The sequence below is a fragment of the Falco cherrug genome, chromosome 4 (assembly GCF_023634085.1).
Source record: "Falco cherrug isolate bFalChe1 chromosome 4, bFalChe1.pri, whole genome shotgun sequence".
Taxonomy (NCBI): domain Eukaryota; kingdom Metazoa; phylum Chordata; class Aves; order Falconiformes; family Falconidae; genus Falco; species Falco cherrug.
The window spans coordinates 16,573,846-16,593,406 of record NC_073700.1 but is presented as its reverse complement, the minus strand read 5'-3'; the positions used below and the strand labels follow the sequence as shown (position 1 = coordinate 16,593,406).

The following is a 19,561-nucleotide window of genomic DNA, read 5'->3' as shown; positions in this document are numbered from 1 at the left end:
GGGGGCTGAACCCCACAGGTGTGACGCTCTCCTCCAAGTCTGCACAAGCATTTTTTGCTCAGTTTAAAGGAAGGACAGCAATGCACAGGCATCAGCGATGTGGTGTAGGCTCTAGGTAGCATTGCCTAACATGAGGACAGTGATTCTGACAGTAAATATTTAATAGGTCATTCCTGTCTGATAAAGGTGAGAAGTAATCATTAAACTTTTCATGTTCTTTCATCTATCTCCCTTTTTCAGCTGACTTGTTTGTTGGAGTGCTTCACTCTCCTGATTCCTACTGATGAGGGAGGAAATCACTGGGTTTGACATTTTCTGAATAGGAAGAGCCAATGCAGGGAAAACGACATCTGTTGAAGCAAATTAGGAGAGAAAGAGGCACACAGATCAATTCTCAAAATTCTCCCCAGATGTCCAGCTCCCCTTGGCACCAGACATTAAAGAAATTCCTATGTTTTCTATCTGCATCTTCATAAACCTAAATCCCTCTGAATATCTGGCACTAAATCATCTACCCATGGTTACAGAAGGAATTTGAAGTATCACAGGGAACAGATCCTTCTTTAGCAACAAAAATAATGTTTAATTGCTGCCCTTTCCATCTCATGTGCCACATCCTAGAGAAGTTGCCACCTTGAACTGGGCATGTTTCAGCTGCAAATTTCTTTGTTGAGGGGAACTCCCAAACTGCCTTGTATCAGGAGTAAGTATATATATAAGTATGTGTAAGTGTGTGTATGTCTATATAAAAATATACTGTGTGTATACAAAATATATTTACAGTACCAGGAAAATAAGAAATGAGAGGTTCTGAGATTCCCAGTTTTCTACCAGAGGAGAATTATGCCTGTTGCTAGTGGCTGATGAAAACATTTGAAATTCAAGTGCTAGGTTGCACTAAACCCCTCCTAAAACTTAAAATGGCAATGGAACACTAGTAAATTCCAAGTAGTTTTTTTCTTTTCTAACATGTTTAATTTTTCCAGTAAATTCCCTCCTGCCAGAAGCTCAGCTGGGACTGCTTACTTAAATTTATTTTACTTAAAACAGGAACTGAGCCTTAAAACCATTATTAATAAACAGTTTATTTTTTACTGTGAGGCAGCCCAAGTAATTAATAAATTATTGTCCATTTAATTAGAGACAGTCACCTTTCCAGCTGTTTCTTTAATCAGCTTAACCTAAAGCCAATAAATTCAATGGGTGCTTTGCCAGTAAGGTCAGGGACTTTGGTGCAGGCACAAGCACTTTCAGGGCTCCTTTCCTTGTCACCCCAGGTGTTACCAGGTCCTGTTGGAGTTCGGTTGCAGAGGCCCTGAGACTTGCTCGAACTTCTGAGGACTCTGCTTCTTCACCAGCAGGTTGTCCAAGGTGGGGGCTGCCATGCCAGGCCAACACAGTGGACTCATCTCTCATCTTGATTTTTTTCTTATTCTCCTTGAATTCAAAAGTCAACCTGTGAGAAACTAAAGTCACCCAGCCCCAGCTATCCTAGAAAAGCCAGCCTGCCATTGACATAGCCAGCAACTTGCTCAGTGACCCTTCCAGCTAACCCATATGCAACATCATCTCCTGTGGAGTGGGATGTTCCAGGCAGCTGGCTGGAGAGAGGAGGCTGTCTCTGACTACTACCCATAGGAAAGACAAAAAAACCAACCTAATTTTCAGTCCTTCCTACAGCTGGCTCTCTGTGAGCCCCCTGACTTCAGGGGTAACTAGATGAGTTCATGGAAAACAATTTTACTGAGGGCAATGAAATACAAAGATATCACTCTGACTCCAGAAATCACCCGTGATGTTTGTTGGAGAGGGTTCAGGAGAAATGAGATGGGAGACAGAAGATAAAGGTAGCTAGAAATGTCTGGATTGGTAAAATTCACCTCAATTTCAGTGACCTGTAAAAGAGGGGAAAGTGGGTTAACCTTTGTTTATAGAGGTGTGCCAAGGATGTGCATTTTAGTTCTCTGCATCTCACCTTTAATTGATTCCTATTCCCAGTCCTCATATGCTCCAGTGGTACCTGTGACGTGACTCAAACTGGGGTGAGGCAGCCTGTGATGTCTGCAGATAGGAGAAACCAAGACGTGTCAATAATGACAGGTAGCTTGGCATCATTCCAACATAACACAGAATATGACCAGTTGACTCTCCCTCTCTCATCTGCTCTAGCTTCATCAGACCCCTGAAAACTGCCTTAATCCTCAGTGTCCGTGTGTGCAGGGCAGACAGAAAAGGGGTGAAATCCTCATTCTGCCGTGTGTTATTTCAAGCATCTGAGCTTGACCTCATCTCTGCTGACCAAGTAGCTGCACTTTAGTGACTGCATCATCCGCACAGTGACACCACCACTGGTTGGCCATTAGATAACACTTCTTAGAAAGGGAAATTTAATCTGTTGGATTACTTTTCCAAGTAATTGTGTGTATGTGGGGAATATAAACAGGGAAGCTTTGCAAGGGCAGAGTTTGTTTTTGCTTATGACGTCCTTTAAGACAAAGGTTAACAGTCTGCTCAGACAACTCCTTGTAGGGCTAAGGTTCAAAACCGAAAGCAGCAGCCTGGCAGAAGCGTGCTGATAGTAGATGTGACCGAGAGCTGTGTGGCAAGCTGGGGGCTATGGTAAACCTGAATCCTTACAAGAATCCATGAGGGCTTGGGTGCTGGCTCTTTTGGGCTAGTTTCTCACTTTCTGAATTCTTAATGCCACTTACTATTGCAGCTGAGTGGTTTGTTTGTTTATTCTTTATGAACCCTCTAAAGGAAAACTTTTTTATGTTGGAGAGAGTTGGAAGGGAGAAGGATGGAGGTAGCAGCTTGGGAAGCCATCCGCAGCCCCTCTCTCCTCAGAGGTAGATGACCTCCAAGCCACTCCATCTGTTTTGTGATTTTTCCCCTGGGCAGCCCTGCCCCTGTTAGAGGCAGGACCACTAACAGAAGTCTGAAGGACTGTGCTGGCACCAGGGATGTGTTTAGCAGAATGGCCCCTTCATGCACTGCATTGAAAACAGAGCTGGTGCCACTTGACCGCATCAGGTCCTGCATTTGTGGATTTAACCTCATTTTCTGCTATAGGCCTCCTGGTATGTAGGAAAGCAAATTCAAGCATGCCACTCTGTTCACTGAGGCAGCAAAATGGGGGGAGAAGGAAATTCCCCTCCTCCTGTAGTTCATGGTGTTCTTCTAAACTATTTATAAATAGGCCTACCGTAGCCAGTGTTTGCATTTGGATGGCTTCGCTGTTCTCATTTTCAAGGCTTCTCTCAGATCTGAAAGTAAAGGTCGGGTTGACTCCCCTTACTGGAAATAAAGAGGGGAAGAAGGATAACCAGTCAACCCTGTGGGCAGGTGGCTCCAGCGCCACAGTTCCCAGGGATGGGAGCAAGTCCTCGTTCACCCATGGTGAGGGCAGAGCTCCAAGCTCACTCTCCTGTCTGCTCCCCTTTAGTTTCCCTGCCCTCTTCATTAGCTGATGATAGCCCTAACTTCCTGCATCCTTTTCGAGAGATGCCCCTGCACATCATCTGGGATCCATGAAATGCAAAGATCTGGTAAGCAGCACAAATCACATGCGTCGAGCCCGCACTTGCCAGAAGCCCTGGATAAGTTTTCAGCTGAGTTTATACTTCACCTTCCTCCACTCTACGGAGGAATAACATATGGCTTCATTTTCTCCAGAAAAACTTGCACCAAAAAACAACAATCTATTTTGTGAAGGATTATTTTTCGCTGATTGAGAGGTGTTTGGAGATGACAGGCATCTGATCTCATCTTAAGCCTTAAATTGCAGTAAATCCTGTATTTATTTACTTTTTACTTCAACCAAATAGGACATTATCCTGCCTTTGAGTTAACGCTTTCAGTGCTTGCCTTAGCTGAGTGCCACATGCCAAAGGCATTATTATCTGTCATGGCTGGACAAGGAACCAAGGAACAGCACAGAGCCACCGGTGCGCGTACGGAACACCAAAAACACTAAATAGGATGGCGTGGCTCATAAGACACAGAGAATCAGAACCAGCCTGTTAAGCAGTCTTTAAAATGTGCTACATGTACATAGCAGTTGTTTTGCTTCTGCATGGGACAATTGAAGGACAGGGAAAACCCTGTGAAATAGCCCAGGACACTGTGTTGTGTGGCTGGGGGCAGGAGGCAATGCCTCATCACCCTTCTGATGGTGGCATCCAAAGGCTGGGAGGAAGAAAGGTCGCGGTGGATATTTTCTTCAGGTCATAACCTATATCTGGATGAAGAAAACATGGCTTTGAATAAGGATGTGCAAAAATTCACTTCTGAAATGGAAAACACCTTTTTTCACTTTTTTTGTTTTGTTTGTTTGTTTTGGGTTTTTTTTTCTTAAATAATCAAGAGCACGTTATCGTCCTGTATTCACAGGACCTGGCTATAGCAGCCCTCTTCAGAATAGAATAACTTTGACTCAAACGGCACGTTTATTTTGGGATGAGTTACTAATAGAGGTTTTGAGGTGTTCTGAATGTGGGGAATGCATGTGGTAGGTTGCTACGTTATGAACCTAAACAAAGACAACTTATAAGACTAAATATTGTTTTATTGCCTATTTAAGACTTTGAGATGAAATGTTTGTATAAAAGGAGGTACATTATCCCAAGACAGTGGGTTTATTTGTGCTATTACCAACATGGTATTACAAAGACCCAAAAGGTCTCAGTAAACTCTCTGCTCTGACTGAGCTATGAATCAAGGCCATGATGAACTTCTCCCAGTAAGTCCCAATCACTGAGACAAGGCACTTGCCTTTGGGGAGGTGTCTTGGACAGCAAGGCTAGAGGTGGTCTGATGAGTAACGGAACTAGATCGTATGTGTTTTCATCAACGCATGGTTTTTTCACCCAGCGATAATGTGTGCAGGTGCAATTTCTTTTAGCACAGAAGCACTAAAATATTAATTGCCCCTGTTCTCCTTGGAAATGTTCAGCTGCTCCTCATTCTGAACATCCCACGGGCCCAGGGGGATGGTTTCTGTGCAGGCAGTAGCTGTTACCCTGGCAAATAAGTGTTCACCCGCTGTTTCGAAATCTAATTTTCTTCCCTTACTTGTGGGAAAAATTGTGTGGCATTCTTGTGACAGAATTCCTTTTCTAGTTATCCTGTGTCTTGCGCTCTCGCAATCTCTGCAATTATCTCTGGCACAGCAATTATTATTGTACCAGCTGTAATTCTTGCAATAGGTGATCCTAATGAAACATTGCTAGGTGTCTTGTGAAATTCCAGCACGGGTGAGTACAGACCCTACCAGACCTTTTATAATGGATTTTGCTAATTTGTTTGGGTATGCACATGAAGGCTTTGATGTGATTTACCTCGCATGCTATAGCAAAGTGAATTGCCAACATTATTTACCTCTGAATTGTGATCTTTTATCTAGAAAACTGCAGTTTATGGCAGGTGTTTAGAGATGAGTTTCTGCACAGTGTTCTTTTTAATTGCTTGGCACCTCAGTTAAAAAAGCAAACTTATAAAACACTATTCATAAGAACTATCTCTGTATTTCAACAACCATTTTAATTATTACAAAACCATTTATTTTAATATATTGTCACTTCAAATGTATTTTTATATGAAATAGATCTATTTCAATTATAGAGACTAGTCACATATATATAAAATCATGGAGACCTTAAAAGTTGAATTTGCTTTCATGTTTCTTCCATTTACATTGATTAAATGTCATACACTAAATAATTCCCATACCCATTAACATATGATTTGCCCAGTAGTAATTACTTTGTCATCCTTACTTCCTCAGGCTATTTTCAACTTTAAGCCACTGTTAATCCATGACCTTACTGCTTTTGTCTCCAGGTCTGAATTATATAAGTATTATGGAACAAGGATTGAAATGAACTACTCTTGGCTTTATTGTACAATTACAGTCAACTGATTGGCTTTTCTATTTCCACTAACTAAAATAATAGAGTAAATTTAATTCCTTTGTGAAAGGATCATAAGAATTATTTGTGTGTGTGTGTGTAGTGTGGCAAAGCCAAATCAGAAATATTTCTAAGGGGAAAGTAAAACTTGAAGCAAATAGCAACTGCCTGCTTTTCTGGGTGTTCACGATTGCTGCCAAGTAGACACAAAAATGACTGAAGCAGGAATGTACCCCGCACTCGGCACTGGCCGCTGCAATGGTAATTGAATAAAATCCACTGAGAGAGGGGAAGAAAAAACCCCCCACAGTATTTTGGTCATGGAGCTGAAATGGAAAAGTAGGTGCCTTTAAAGGACCTTTTTGTAGTGTGTCTCCTCAAACTCTTTCTCCTTCCGTTAGACTACCTAAAAAGCAGAACACCTGTTGAATGTCAGGTTTCCTTTTGGATGCAGGAGTGCAGCATCGCATAGCATGGCCACGTCTCTAACAGGCTGGGCAGGTAGCTACTGCTTCTGTTTCAGGCAAGCTGTCTGATTCTCATTTGAAATGCTATCTCTAAGCTGCTTTTGTTCAATTGCTTGCTTTCATGAAAGGTAATAATCAAAAGGTCAGACTTTTGGAAGAGTTTGGCTCCCTTGTACGATACTGGTTTCCAAGTGACATGTACATAAGGGGTCACATTTTCCAAAGAGAGTACTGCCCCAACATCAGTGCTGTGAGAAATCTGCTTTGCAGCTCCATGGCTGTATTTAGGGGGAAACATTGCTGACAGGCTGAGTCAGTGGCCCAAATTCTCCTCCCTTTATCCATATAACCACATGAAAGCTTGTGCCTCCTATCCACAGAGTGTGCATGAATAATTTGCTTGGCATGGGACTGGAGCTAGCTAGCACAATAACTATGCTTTTGTAGGCTCCATATGTCCCTTGCCTTGGAGCTTTTCAAGTGATACAAAACTCTGGTACTGTGACTAAAATGAGAAAAGCCTGGGCAATGACTTCAGAAGCAACTGGGAGTGACCTAAAGCTCATGAAAGAACTCTTGGCTTCAGCGGTGTTGACCCAAGTCCATGAGACTTAGGAGTTACATCCAGACCCTATGGAGATCCTGGAATGACATCTGTAGAGACTGGGTTTTTAAGCACTGCAAGGGAGTCTTAATTTCCAAACCCTTCAGAAACACCGGACTCGTTAACTGCACTTTTCAAAATATGCTCAAGAAATAAGTGTGCGCAGACATGGCTGATCCCTCTCCTCCTCTATGCGCTGAACGTTTTTGGTGTAGGAGAGTTCAGTAACGGAAGTGTAAACCTTTTGTTTACATCTATAAACCAGATAAGGTACAAATTGCTGCAATACAAACTTCCTTGCTCTGGCCCTCCGCTGACCTCAGCTATAAACGACAAGGAGCCTCCTTTCTCACAGCTGCAGGAGACTCCAGTCTCTAGGACAAAGTTGCAATCAGCAAATGTGCTTGCAAAATCTTCTGTGTTAATTATTCCAGCTGCGGTGTTATCCATGCACTGCCCGGAGCCAGGGGGCTCGTGGCTGTGGCACGAGGGCCAGGCGCTGCTGTACCCACATTGCAGGGTACTCCAGACACCACCAGCTGCAGGGTGAGGCTGCTTGCATTTGCAAGTATTTCCCGAAATCAAGAAACAAGCTGCATGCACTTTTACTGAAAGGCTTGGATAGAGAAGTGCACGCTTGTACCCCATTTCAGACTGACAGCAGACATCCGTGTCACTGTATCACACGCTCATGTCTTCTGGAAGCTCTTTGCTGGGTCATAAAAATTGTTTGCAAAATATCTAAGATTCTGCCAAGTAAATACAAGTATAATTAGATTAAAAAGCTACTTGTGAATTGTCTTATTTTTACAGATTTCAATGGATGTGAAAAGAAAAAGATCTGCCAGTAAGATGAGCTGGTTTCTAGGCACGGGAACCCAACTGCTTGGTGACCTGGACAGATGACACATGGCCTGAAGGAAGGACACAAGGAGAGGGCTGGGGCATGAGAAAAGTCTTTGGGAATGGGGCAGGAAAGCAAAAGGGATTTCTGTCCTTGACAGCTGTAATTATAGCTCCATGCACTGAGAGATCTCACCGCACTTTTTGCTAAAAGCTCGCAGACATTGGCAATACTAGTCTGGCTGCACATGCATGCTATTGAGACTATGATGGGTTTTTTTTTAATCAGAATTTGTTAATTAGGGATTTCTACAGCCATGTCTGTTCTGGGTGCTCAGTGTTTGGTGTCGATGTCAGACTGTAGGGCAGTGCAAGGTCAAGCTTTTCAACATCAGCACTGCACTTGCAAAAGGGCAAGGGTGACGATGCCGTTTGTATCTCCGCAGGCAGAACTCAGGTCCCTCTCCCAGGGCAGCTCACCAGAGGGGCACAAAAGCATTGTCTCTGGCATGGGTCACCCAACGGCAGGTCCCCAGCAGAAGAGACAGACTAGTGCTCAGGTACAGCACTGCTGTAAGTTACCTTGTTCTTACCCTGTCACTGCTGCATGGTCACCACCGGCCTCCCTGGAGATGGCAAGAAATAGCTGTAACAGGGCAGTAGTTCTGTGTTTAAGCAATGCAGAAGCTCCTCTTTTGTTCCTTGCGCTGTGAAGTGGGTTGCAGGAGGGTGGCTTGGGGATATCTGCAAGAGAGGAGGGCTATGGCGATGGTTCTTGATCAGAGCTGTTATGATGCTGCCAAAGCAGCAAAGAGGTGCAGATGCTGGGTCCCTCCTGATGCTCTTGGTAGAAGCATGTCAGATTTGCTGACTCCTGGCCCAAAGGCCTATTTTCTATTCATAGCGGTGTTCAAAAAAACTTCATGCGGTCAATTAGATACTGCTGCTCTAAACTAGATGGTTTTACACGTGTGTAACCAGGGCTACAAAGTCACTGCTGAGAGGGATTAATTAATTCATGGAATTAAACAGACCAAGCATGTGTTTGTTTTAATGAGCCCAGTTACACACCTGTTTGGGGAGGGGGGTGCCCTTTTGGCTCTTGGGGTCTTTGGTTGACCTGTGGGTGCTGGGTGATGCCAGCACAGCTGAGAAGCTCTAACAGGTCTAGGGCACTCGGCCATAGGCCAGCATCTCCCTGTCCTGAAGGGGCACGAACACAAATGTCCACCTTGTTGGTAAATTAAATGACTCAAATTTGGACAGTTCTCTGTTTTGAAAATGGGCTTTGAGTTACAAAGAACCGTGGGCAGGAACCTGCTATGAAAACTGCATAGGGCAACAATGCTGCTGCTGCGTACCAGTGTTCCCTCTCCCTGTAACAAATGCTGCTCTTAGCTGGCTGGCTATCGTGGAGTAACGCATTAACTGAGTGTGATAAGGCAGGGCAGCTCTGATAGCGGCTCCATTTTCAGTCCTGTGTTTGTTCTGCAGTTAGCACAAAGGGGCCTTAGTCCCTTGGTAGGCCCTGTCATGTCAAAACAATGTCAGTTAAGCCAACAAATCCATTCGTGTTACAGTCAATTCCAAGTCATGCTTCCCCCCTTTAAAAATTCTGTATTGAAATATTAGGGATATTGAAAAATTAAGCTGATAAAACATGGTGAGAAAACGTGGTAACAGCTGGCTTACAAACGTAAGCCTGATTCCCATCACCAACATTCAGTAACATATTTGTATTCTAGTGTATAAAAAAAAAGTAGAGGGGCCTGAAAAATATGGCATGTATGTCCCAACATACATGCATCGTAGGAAGGGAAGTACCTCCTTAACAGAGCTGCCGTATCTCCAGGCATCATGTCCATGTGTGTGTCTCCTCAGGTCTGCCGTGCACCTGCAGGTGATGAGTTGCTCTGGCGGGGTTGTGGTTATCAGGAAGGCTCCAATGGTCCAAATCCTCTAAATATCTCTGGGTAACACTTCTGGCTAGGAAAGAAACAGCATGACCTCAGACTGGGTGTATGGGAGCTCTGTTCCTGGTGTCATCAAATTCAGCCCGATACTGTAGGCAATAATGCCATAATCCTTACTGATCACGCTTTGTTTTAGAAGTTGGCTGTATGAAAGCTACATCTAGATTACCAGTAGGTTGCTAGCTAATTCTTTCAGCCATACTGCTTATTCCTACTGGCATCCTTATGGATCCTGTCCCAGCCTATGCCTCCTTGCAGCCAAAAGACAAAGGAAGGCTTAGTTTAAAAGTCTTGGGAATTTTGAGAACTGATCCATGCTTTTATGTGCTTCAAGTTGACAAAATTAGCTGCTTGCTTTGTTGACTGAAAACAGATAAAAAGAAATACCTGCTTGTGCAATGAATAATTCATCAGTGAAAGAAATGCTGCAGGATAGTATTTGGGATGAAAACTGCACAGTCTCCACGAGTCAAGCTGCTACCTCTAAAGTTAAAGGAAAGGATCCCTGCTGGCTGTCTTCTCTTCAGGAAAAAAATGACAGAAAAAGCCCTCCTCTTAACACTGTCTGCATTTGGAAACAGTCTACGTTTTAAGTAATTAAAACTGATGATTCTGACAAACATTCGCCTCCAAAGAAATGGTCTATTGTAAACGTAAACTCTCAAGATCCTTCCAGGCATACCAGCACAACTGTCTCCTAAAAATTCTTCCTAAGCCATCTGGTGCCTTATCTTTGTAGCCAAGCCACAGAATAACTTTAAAAGAGGATTGTTGCTAGCAGGCTTTAGTCTCAGGACTACAGATTCCCTTGGAAGCATCACAGCTAGCTCTGAACCCGTCAGCCAGGCAGTTCTGGCTGTGTGAATGCTCCACTTCTTTCTGTCACGACCCAAAATGTCCAGCTGTGGTTCTTCAGGGGACATGCTTTCTCATGTGGTTTGCAAAGGGAGTGAAGGAGTTACAGGGAGAGGATGGAGATGATGTGTGCTTCCAAAGGGGGATTTACACTCCATTAGTTCTCTCTACCGCCGCCCAGCCTCAGTGGCATGTCACAAATGTGGTTTACGAAGGCTGCAGCCAATTCACATCCTTCATGTAGCTCTCCCCGCACCTGCGAGGGAACACACGAGGGGAACATACACAGCCTTTGCCATCAAAAAAGGTATTTAGTGGGTGAGAAGGCAGGAAGGCATGGAGCAGGGGGTGGCTGATGGAAACAGCTGGGAAGGAGAGGACAACTCTCAGCTTTGCAGATCATCCTGAGTTTTCTCTCCCTTGGCTGTACCCCACTACTTCTGAGCGTGCTCCTCAACATCTAAACTTTGACACTTAAGAAACATTGAATTCTTGCTGTTCAGTGCCCCATTTTGGTTGCAGGAGCGGAGCTTGAAGGTGAGGTTAAGTAAGAAAGCCAAGGCTGCAGGCACCTGACAGCAAAGCGGCGATCCAGGCACAAACGAGAGCGAGGGATCCCGAGTTAGAAGTGCCCAGCTGCCCAGGCAGGGCCACCGCTGTCACGAGAAACGGGCAGGTCAGTGCAGAGTGTGCAGCTGAAAATGGAACTTGCTCACCCAGGACAGAGTTGAGGAGAGACCAAATCCCTTTTTAGATTTTTTTCATGTGTTTATAAGTTGACTTCTCTCCACCTAAGCATCCCTAGTCTGTTCCTTATCAATGCTGCCTTCAGAGGAAACGAGGAAACGGTGCAAGAGCGTAGGAGCAGGTGTAGGAGGAGAGCTCCTTCCTCGGCACATCCTGCACTCAGCGGGTTGCAGACTTGCTTGAAGTTGCATCCACAGCATCACATTTAAGCAGCATCTCTTATTCCTTTAGCATTGGGGGAGCAATCCCACATGGCTGCTGTGGTCTGGTGCACCTTCTGGCTGTAGTGATGATGTGATGCTAGTAGTGATGCCAAGTGATGGAGCTACCATTAGATTATCTTCTCCCTCCCTGTGCCAGTCTGTACCAGCAACCTTGGCTACCTGGGCAGCATTTTAAAATGCTCTGGTTCTTGGTGCTGCACTTTAGGGAGCAGAGCCATTTTTTAAAGTTAGAGAGAAATGGTTTTTTCCCAAGCTGTTGCATCTTGGTATTGGTGTTATATTGTGTTCATCAGGTGGATAATAATGAGCATGATGTGATGCTGTAAAATAGCTCCTGGAAGCGACAGAGGCCCCTATTCTGTGCTTCTCCAAGTTGGTGGAAGTTTTATTGATGAATTTTGACAGAAGCTGGATTAGGTTTAAAACATTCCCATGTTTTAACCATTGACAATCTTTTTTTTGATGGGTTTACAATTGGTATAGACTTCCTACCACTATGGAAATACAACGACATCACAAAGACTTCCCCCAGGGAGATGTCTTTCTGCTTTTAGCTGGCTACCTTGACACCCCCAGGGAAATCAAACAGTTTAGGGAAAAAAGAACTTGGTATTTGTAAAGCTGCTTAGCTTTTTTCCTACTCTAATGGATATTTGTATTTTATTATCTCTGGAGCCAATCTACTATTTGGGGAAAGAATGAAAACAACCCTCCTAAAGTAGAGTTTTACAGTTTAATGATCCCTGCACCGAAATATTACATTGTTCACTTAGACTGCATGCAAGCTGGAGTGAGAGAGTGGAACTGATCACAAGGTCAGAGCTCCACGACTCTGTGTCCTTTGCCAAATCGCCCATCTCAGTCTCCTCTTCATAAGGTGATGGTGATACCTCGCAGAACTGCTCTGATAATTAGTTTATATGAATCAAAGTACATGGCTCAAGGGCTAGAGCTTTTTGTACCTGCAGAACTTTCAGCATTCCCAGGTTGCCTTTTGGTGTGGGATTACAGAACATCTGCTCTATTCAGTCCTCCTAGTATTACTGCTAATGTCTTGGCAAAGGCACCTGGAACACAGCATACATGCACGTGTACATTGTATCAAAAATCAAAAGGAGCATATTCAGGTCCTGTTTAATTTATAGCGTGTCAAACAAAAGATAAACCAATATAGTGTTTAGCTTGATGTCTTAATTTGCACAAAAATGGGCAGATGTAGGATTAAGTGTTTCTCAGCTACTTTAAGACGTGCACCAGATTGCAACCTGTAGTAAAAAGGGTAGGGGATGGGATCTATAAATTCCTGCCAGGCCAAAGGAACTCCCAGGCTGCAGTGAGACCCAGAAGTTGGGCTACGCTGAGCACGCATTTTCCACAAAGCAGATAAGAGGCGTAAGCAAAAGGAGCATCATCTGAACTGTCTGTGGCAATGCTGGGAGCAGGGGAGGGGTGAACTGGAACCAACAGTTTTAAGTGGAAAGCCTCAAGGGATCATTACATCCATCCGTGCTGACCTGAAGCAGAAAATCCCACACATTTGCAGCATCTACGTGGGCTTTGCTGTTCCTCCCACCCAGTCCCTAGTTCCTACTCATGTATCTGTTTTCCAGGGTCAAAGTTGTTTCTAAGGCAAACCGAGAGCCAGCTCCCTTGCATGTGAGAAGAGCAATGCAAGAGACTTGTTTGCTTTTCCTCCTTCACCTTCTGTTCCCAAATGGTGGTTCCCCACCCAGGCAAGGAGTAGGGATGATGAGCAGGCAAGGAGCAAGGAGGAGGTTATACTCACATTTCCACTGCACCCAGCTTGTGCCTCTGTGCAGAGGGGTGGCTCCCACAGCACGCAGCTCCTGCTGCATTCCATCGGCTGAGAGGACATTTATGTTGCACGGTCTAACCCAGGACCAAACAGAAGGATGTCTGGGTCTTATTCGCCTGGGTAACATTGGATTAGTCACTTCAATGTGCCCATCTCTGTATTCAGGGGACCAGGCTGGGACTGAGAGTTTAATTCTTCTCTGAAGCATCCTGGCACATCATTTCACATCTCCCTCTGCCACTGGCCTAAAATGGGGACCAGGACATGGGCCCACAGAGGGCAAGCTGTGACAGCAGCACCAGAAGTGCTGTGCTGGTACTGCTGTCAATGGCAGGTACCACTTCCCAGCCCTCTGCAGTCTGAGGAGCAAACCCCAACCAGCCAAGTGTCGCACACCTCGATGGCAGCAGCACGTTACATGGAGCACAGCTCGGGGTAGGAACTGAGAGCCCCACTGAGGAAGCAGGAGCTTAAATGGCTACTGTAGATGAGTTTAAACTGTATATTTAAATCCTTTTAACCAGGATCAAAAAGAGTGGGCTTGGCATGGATAACAAGTTTGAAAATTAAGTATACAGCAAGAACTTGCAAGTCTCAGCCCCTCCAAACAAACCTGAAAGGTTAAAATGATTTAAAAATCCAGCCTTGACACAATTGATGAGAATGTCCTTCAACAAGAAGCCTTTATGTGAGCAGAAGAGCTTCGTAAACTGAGAGAAAGGCAGCACGGAGCAGCATCCTTGCTACCAGCATAGGCAGATGAGCAAGACAGGCCGATGTCCAGCCAGCAAGCAGTCAGCTGTTTGAAGGGAATGAAATCTTTCACTTTCTGACCACACAGATTAGACACGAGGAGAAAATGTTGGCTGTCTTTGGTTATCTTGTGGCATTGAAGAGCAACCATCAAAGGAAAACAGTCTGCCTTCTGGGATAATTGTTGGGCAAGTGAGTGAATGTAGCAGATAAGGGAAGATGACGCTTACTCAGAGAGGCCGGGCAGCAAAAAGCGAAGATTAGTGACTGGGGATTGCCCTCACCTATGGGGGAAAAGGAAATTGTAACAAGGGTGAAAAGCAATGCAAAAACCTCAGGAAGTTTGGGTTTCTTGAGTGCATTCTTGCGGCAGCATGCACTGCCTTAAATTTTCTACTGAAGTTTTGCTGTTGCGATCAAGTTCTTATTTTGTAGTTTATAGAAAGAGGCATTTGCAGCTCAACTTTTGCAGTATTTATGTAGGCAAAATTCCCAGTGTTTTACAGGGATTTTTTTCATGCATAGGTATGGGCTCTTAGGGGTTACTTTTGACTGGGTGAGGACTTAAGAGTCTGCACAATTACCATACCCTAAGTATTAATAGATCCTTCCTAACAGGAAAGCTATTTGAATTTAAGATTGTAGCTTAGTTTCTCTCAACTCCGCAAAATCTATTTAGTTATGTGACAGCTTTCCTTCTGCACTTCCTAATCTCCAGCTGTAAAGATTCAAAACGCCCCACAAAATATAACTCTTACATCAATGGAAACGGCATTGAAAGTAAGTCATGCCATGCTCCTAGAATGTGTTTAGTGCCATTGCAAAGCCAGGATTTGGTCCTGGGAGCACTTCAGCCCATTCCCAACTCTGCCCCATAATTGAGACCTAATTAGCTCCTCCATGGGCCAGCTCCCCTCTTCTGAAAGATGGAAGGGTTTTCTTTCTTGCCTGCCCTCGTGTCTGTATGTGCCGAGGCTTCAGATCAGTGAGTGAGCCCATGAGGATGCTCCTCTGCAAGTCACCCCGTTCAGCTCAGTGCCAAAAAGAAGGGTCCTATCCACCCCAGGCACAGCTATGTGCTGCCACTTCTCACCCCATGCCAGCTCCTCAGCTCCTTTGAACCTCACCCCAGAGCCAAATTAACGGGTTACCTTGTAGAAAACTAGGGAAAACCCCCAAAGCTTTGATAGGTTTTCCTGTGTCAGTGAGCTGAACAGAAGCAAGGCAGCTCCTGCCAGCGTGGGATCTGGCGCAAAGGGATGCCGAGGCTGGGAGCAGTGGGATGCAGGACACTCGTGAAATGGGGATGGCAGCTGTTCTGGGGCACTCTGCAATCCAGATAAAACAGCAGCAGACCTGTTTCCCCAACACCATCCTGGTCTGAGGACGAGGAAAGGAGCGAAGGCTGCATCCCTCTCCCCCAGGACACTGGCAGGACTAGTTCCACGTAAGCCTTCTCCCCTCCCTTCTGACTCAGCTCTAATGCTATGCTCAGCTTTTCACTCTCTCCTTCCTCAGGCAACTCGGTTCACTTTTCTTCAACTCCCCCTCTGCTGACTGGCAGCTCGATATCGCTCAACACACCCACCTGGCCACGCTGGCTCGCCCCGGCACTCCCGGGGTACGTGTCTGCGCCCACCTGAGCACAGGACACGGCCTCCCCCTCCCCTGCCACGACTTCTGGGGCCATATCCCCCACTCGAGCACCCTGTATCCTTCTCCCTGTGAAGTCTGAAAGTTTTGGGGCACACGTGGAACTTGTGGGAAGGTGCTGGAAGGCTGTCAGGGGTTCGGTGATGTACAGGGTGCTCCTGCTGGCCTCGTGGAGCAGGACTGCAGCTCAGGGAGCAGATAGTACTCCTGCTACAAGTTAAGTAATTTATTTGACGATGAGACGGAGAAAGCCTGAAGAAAAGAATCGGAGTGATAAAATGCCTGGAGGGAAGCCCGGGTGCTATGTAATGATGTTACAAGATTCTCTTTTTTTGTTCATCCAGCAGCCCGAGGACCTCAGTGGCTTTTCCAACTCAATCAGGACACAATCCAGTGTGGGACAGGTGGGGATGCCACACTTTTCTTGCCAAGCCACGAAAGGCCACGCAAGCCAGGGGTTTGCACATTGAAGTTATTTCAGTGTAGTTTGGTCTTGTATCTCTTCTGAGGTTTTCTTTCTTAAATAGTGTGCATGAGCAAGCAATTAACAGAAAATGTGACTGAGCAGGCCCTTTGCATCATGAAAAGCAAATCTGGTCCAGGTTCACCCATGAACAGGTGAGTGCATGGAGATATAACCATGTTTGGCCATTGGGAAGAGCTGCTGCTGGCAGGAGAAGACACGTGTACCAGAACGGGCACGCCACTGCTCCTACACACCCATGGTGCGAGCAGGGAGACACCTCTGCTCCCCAGGGCTGGGGGACCATCAGGCAGGTGTGGCTGTGCCCGTGCCAGCCCTAAGGCTGGACACAAGGAGACCCAACACCACTGTCAGAGCTGACTGCACGCGAAGTGACTCACACCTGGAAGCATCCCAGCTTTGTCAAGCCCCCAAAGCCAATATAGGTGAGTTATCTTATTGTACGCATCCCAGACTTAAATTAAACATGGTTTATAGGCGTGGGCCCAACGCCATGCTGGGAGGTTATGTGCCATGACGCCTTGCCCTAAAGGTGTGCTGACTTGGGTCTCCACAAATGTGGAGATTCCTAAACCGTGCTCTACTGCACAAAGCTGCTGCCAAGAGCCTGCCCCGGCTTCGCAGGTGATGCTTTGCTGACTTTATGTTCACTGTACAAAACTGATAATTCACTCCTAATAGTTGAGGTTTGTAGGGCTTCACCAGTTAGTCTAGAAGAGCCAGGAGGTGCTGTTTTGCCCAGAAGTGGATTGTGGTTTGTTTTTTTTTTTTAAGCTTTCCCTTTCTGTAGCAAATACTGGTATTTCTGTTCCTTGTCCCAGAATGAAGTGCAGAACTTTGAAATTCTCTATAGAAATGCAAATCTGAACTTCCAACCATTGATCTTCTTTTGCCTTGCCTACAAGCTTTAAATTTCATCGCACCTTTTCCCCTATTTTGAAAAAAGAAAAGAAAAACCACCAAAATTTGGGGGTTTGGCTTGAGGAAGGGTAGAAGATACTGCTTGATTACATGTAGCTCTAAAGGATGTCTTAGATTTTCATAGAAAACTTCCAAACTGTAAACCAAAATAAACTCAGATAAGGAAATAATCTGTCCCTTCCCTCAGGGTGCCTGAAAACTGCACAACAGAAAACTAACCCTGAAAAAAAGTTGCTTTAAGCACCTCTTATCTGACAAACGCAGAAGAAAACTGCTACCCAAAGTGTCACACGGGGGATTCTTCGATTGCTGGTACACTTCTTCGAGCTGTCTTTAAAGAAAAGGAAAAGGGGGAAAACATCAATTACGTAAGAAACCTCGGCTGTCCCCCCGGTGAGTGACAAAGTGGCTGGTCCCCCCGGTGCTGGCGGGGCCACTCTGCATTTCGAAAATCCCTTGCAAGGAGCCGGCGGGAGCGGCCGCCACCCCCCCCCCCTCCCCCCACCCCCCGTCCAGCCGCAGCAGTTTTTCGAGCCGAAAACCTGCGATTCCGGTGCTCCTCGTCGAATGAAAGAAAGTGACAAGGGGGAAGGCGTGGGGGAAGAGGGGGTAGGAAGGGCTGTCCCTGTTCTAACAGGGCGGGATCTTTTCTCCTGCTTGATCTATGGAGCCCGCCCCCTTAAATTGGCTCCCGGGAGCGCCCCGTCCACCAGCCCGACGGGGGGAGAGGCGGAAAGCGAGGGAGAGCAGGCAGGCGGCCGGGCGGCCGGCTCCCCCATCCCGGCCCGTCGGTCCCGGCCCGTCCGCCCCCGCGGACCATGCGCGGCCCCCGGCGCCCCGCGCCCCGCCGGCCCGCCCGCCCCTAACGCCGCCCGGCTCCAGCGCCTTCCCCCGGCAGCGCACCGGGGGGCGGGGAGGGGGAGAAAGGGGGCGAAAAAAAAAGGGGAAAAAAAAAAAAAAAGAAGGTGGGGGGGCGGGTGGGAAGGGAGGAAAAAAGGAGGCGAGGAAGAGCCCGAGGAAGGCGAGGGAAGGCTGCTCTCCTCTGAGGACAGCGCGCAGCACCATGCAGCTGGCGCCGCTGGCGCTGGCACTCACCACGCTCTTCATCGACGGCTTGAGGACGGGAGCGAGGAGGCAGAAGCTGCACCCCAGGCAAGGTAAGGGGGTGCTCGGGGAGGGGTGGGGAGCCGGGGGGTGGTGCTGGGCTGCCGCCCCTCGGGGGTAGGGGGCTCGGCCTCCTGGCTCAGGGGCATGTGCCTCTCTTCCCTTGCAGCCAAGCTGCTGGAGAAGCTGAGCGAGTACGAGATCGTGACTCCTACCCGGGTGAATGAGTTTGGCGAGCCCTTCCCCACCGATGTCCACTTCAGGCGGCGGCGGCGGAGCACCAGCGCTGCCCCCGACGCCTGGACGGCCGCCGCCGCCGCCTCCCCCAAGGCGCACTACAGGCTCTCCGCCTTCGGGCAGCAGTTCCTCTTCAACCTGACGGCCAGCTCGGCCTTCATCGCCCCGCTCTTCACCGTCAGCCTCCTGGGAGAGCCCGCCGCCGACCAGCGGCGCCTCTACGCCGAGGCGGCGGACGCCGACGTGAAACACTGCTTCTACCGGGGGCACGTCAACGCCCGCCCGCGGCACACCGCCGTTATCAGCCTCTGCTCCGGGATGGTGAGCGCCCCGGCCCGCTCCCGGCCCCGGCCCCGGCCCCGGCTCCGGCGGGCGCCCAGCGGCGGCGCGCCGGGGCGGAAGCGGGAGGAGGAGGAGGAGGAGCAGCAGGGCGAGAGGGGTGGGCACAGCGATGGGGAGGGTCCCTTCCCGCCCCCGGGATGGGGCTGGCGGCTGCCGCTGGCCGCGCCCGGGGGTTTCTCCCACCCCACTTTTATTATCCCGTCGGGTTCTGGCACTGGGGTGAGCCCCTCCTGCTCCTGCGGGTTTTGGGGGGAAAAAGTGCCACCCAGCGGCACCCTGGGAGGGGTCGGCGGGCACGGACCCCCTCCTGCCCCGGGGGGCCGCCGAGGGCTGCAGAGGGGTGACTGGGGGCTGCCCGGCAGCGCTGGCCCCAGAGCCGCCCAGCACCCCGGGGCGGGGGCATGGCCCGAGGAGGAATGAGGGCAGGCGCCCTGCCAGCCCCTCTTGCCATCCTGGTACCCTTCTGTGCAGGGAGATGCTGGCAAAGGGACAAGCAGAAGCTCCTGGCAGGGCTGGCCCGTCCAGCACCCCGGGGTGCCTGTCCCAGGTGCCCCCCGGCAGGTCTTTGCTGGCCCTTCTGCTCCGGGAGCTCCCCTGGGGGTGCACGTTCACCCAGGCTAGTGCAGCTG

At 47.8% G+C, this 19,561-nt stretch overlaps 1 protein-coding gene and 1 long non-coding RNA gene across 15 annotated transcripts in view; one reads left to right on the top strand and one right to left on the bottom strand.

The window, feature by feature from the left end:
• Positions 1-377: 377 nt before the first annotated feature.
• Positions 378-18,709, bottom strand: LOC114016057 (uncharacterized). 10 transcript variants are annotated; one of them, XR_008731774.1, is made up of 7 exons: positions 18,569-18,709; positions 17,494-17,576; positions 12,585-13,554; positions 9,648-9,809; positions 8,417-8,567; positions 1,976-2,061; positions 379-1,895 (listed from the first exon to the last, which is right to left on the bottom strand). It is a non-coding gene; the product is annotated as an uncharacterized LOC114016057 (long non-coding RNA). The 10 variants fall into 10 exon arrangements; XR_008731777.1 differs by having other exon boundaries at positions 17,494-17,580; positions 18,569-18,696; XR_008731776.1 differs by having other exon boundaries at positions 382-1,895; positions 12,585-12,689; positions 13,409-17,576.
• ADAMTS9 (ADAM metallopeptidase with thrombospondin type 1 motif 9) overlaps positions 18,198-19,561 on the top strand; it is an 86,204-nt gene continuing 84,840 nt past the window's right edge. For all 5 annotated transcript variants that reach the window (XR_008731769.1, XM_055707381.1, XM_055707382.1 and 2 more), the window contains exons 1-2: positions 18,198-18,406; positions 18,523-18,911. Coding sequence is in view for 4 of the 5 variants with exons in the window: in XM_055707381.1 (XP_055563356.1) it covers positions 18,313-18,406; positions 18,523-18,911 (483 nt within the window). In the remaining variant the exon portion in view is untranslated. The remainder of the gene's footprint in view (positions 18,407-18,522; positions 18,912-19,561) is intronic.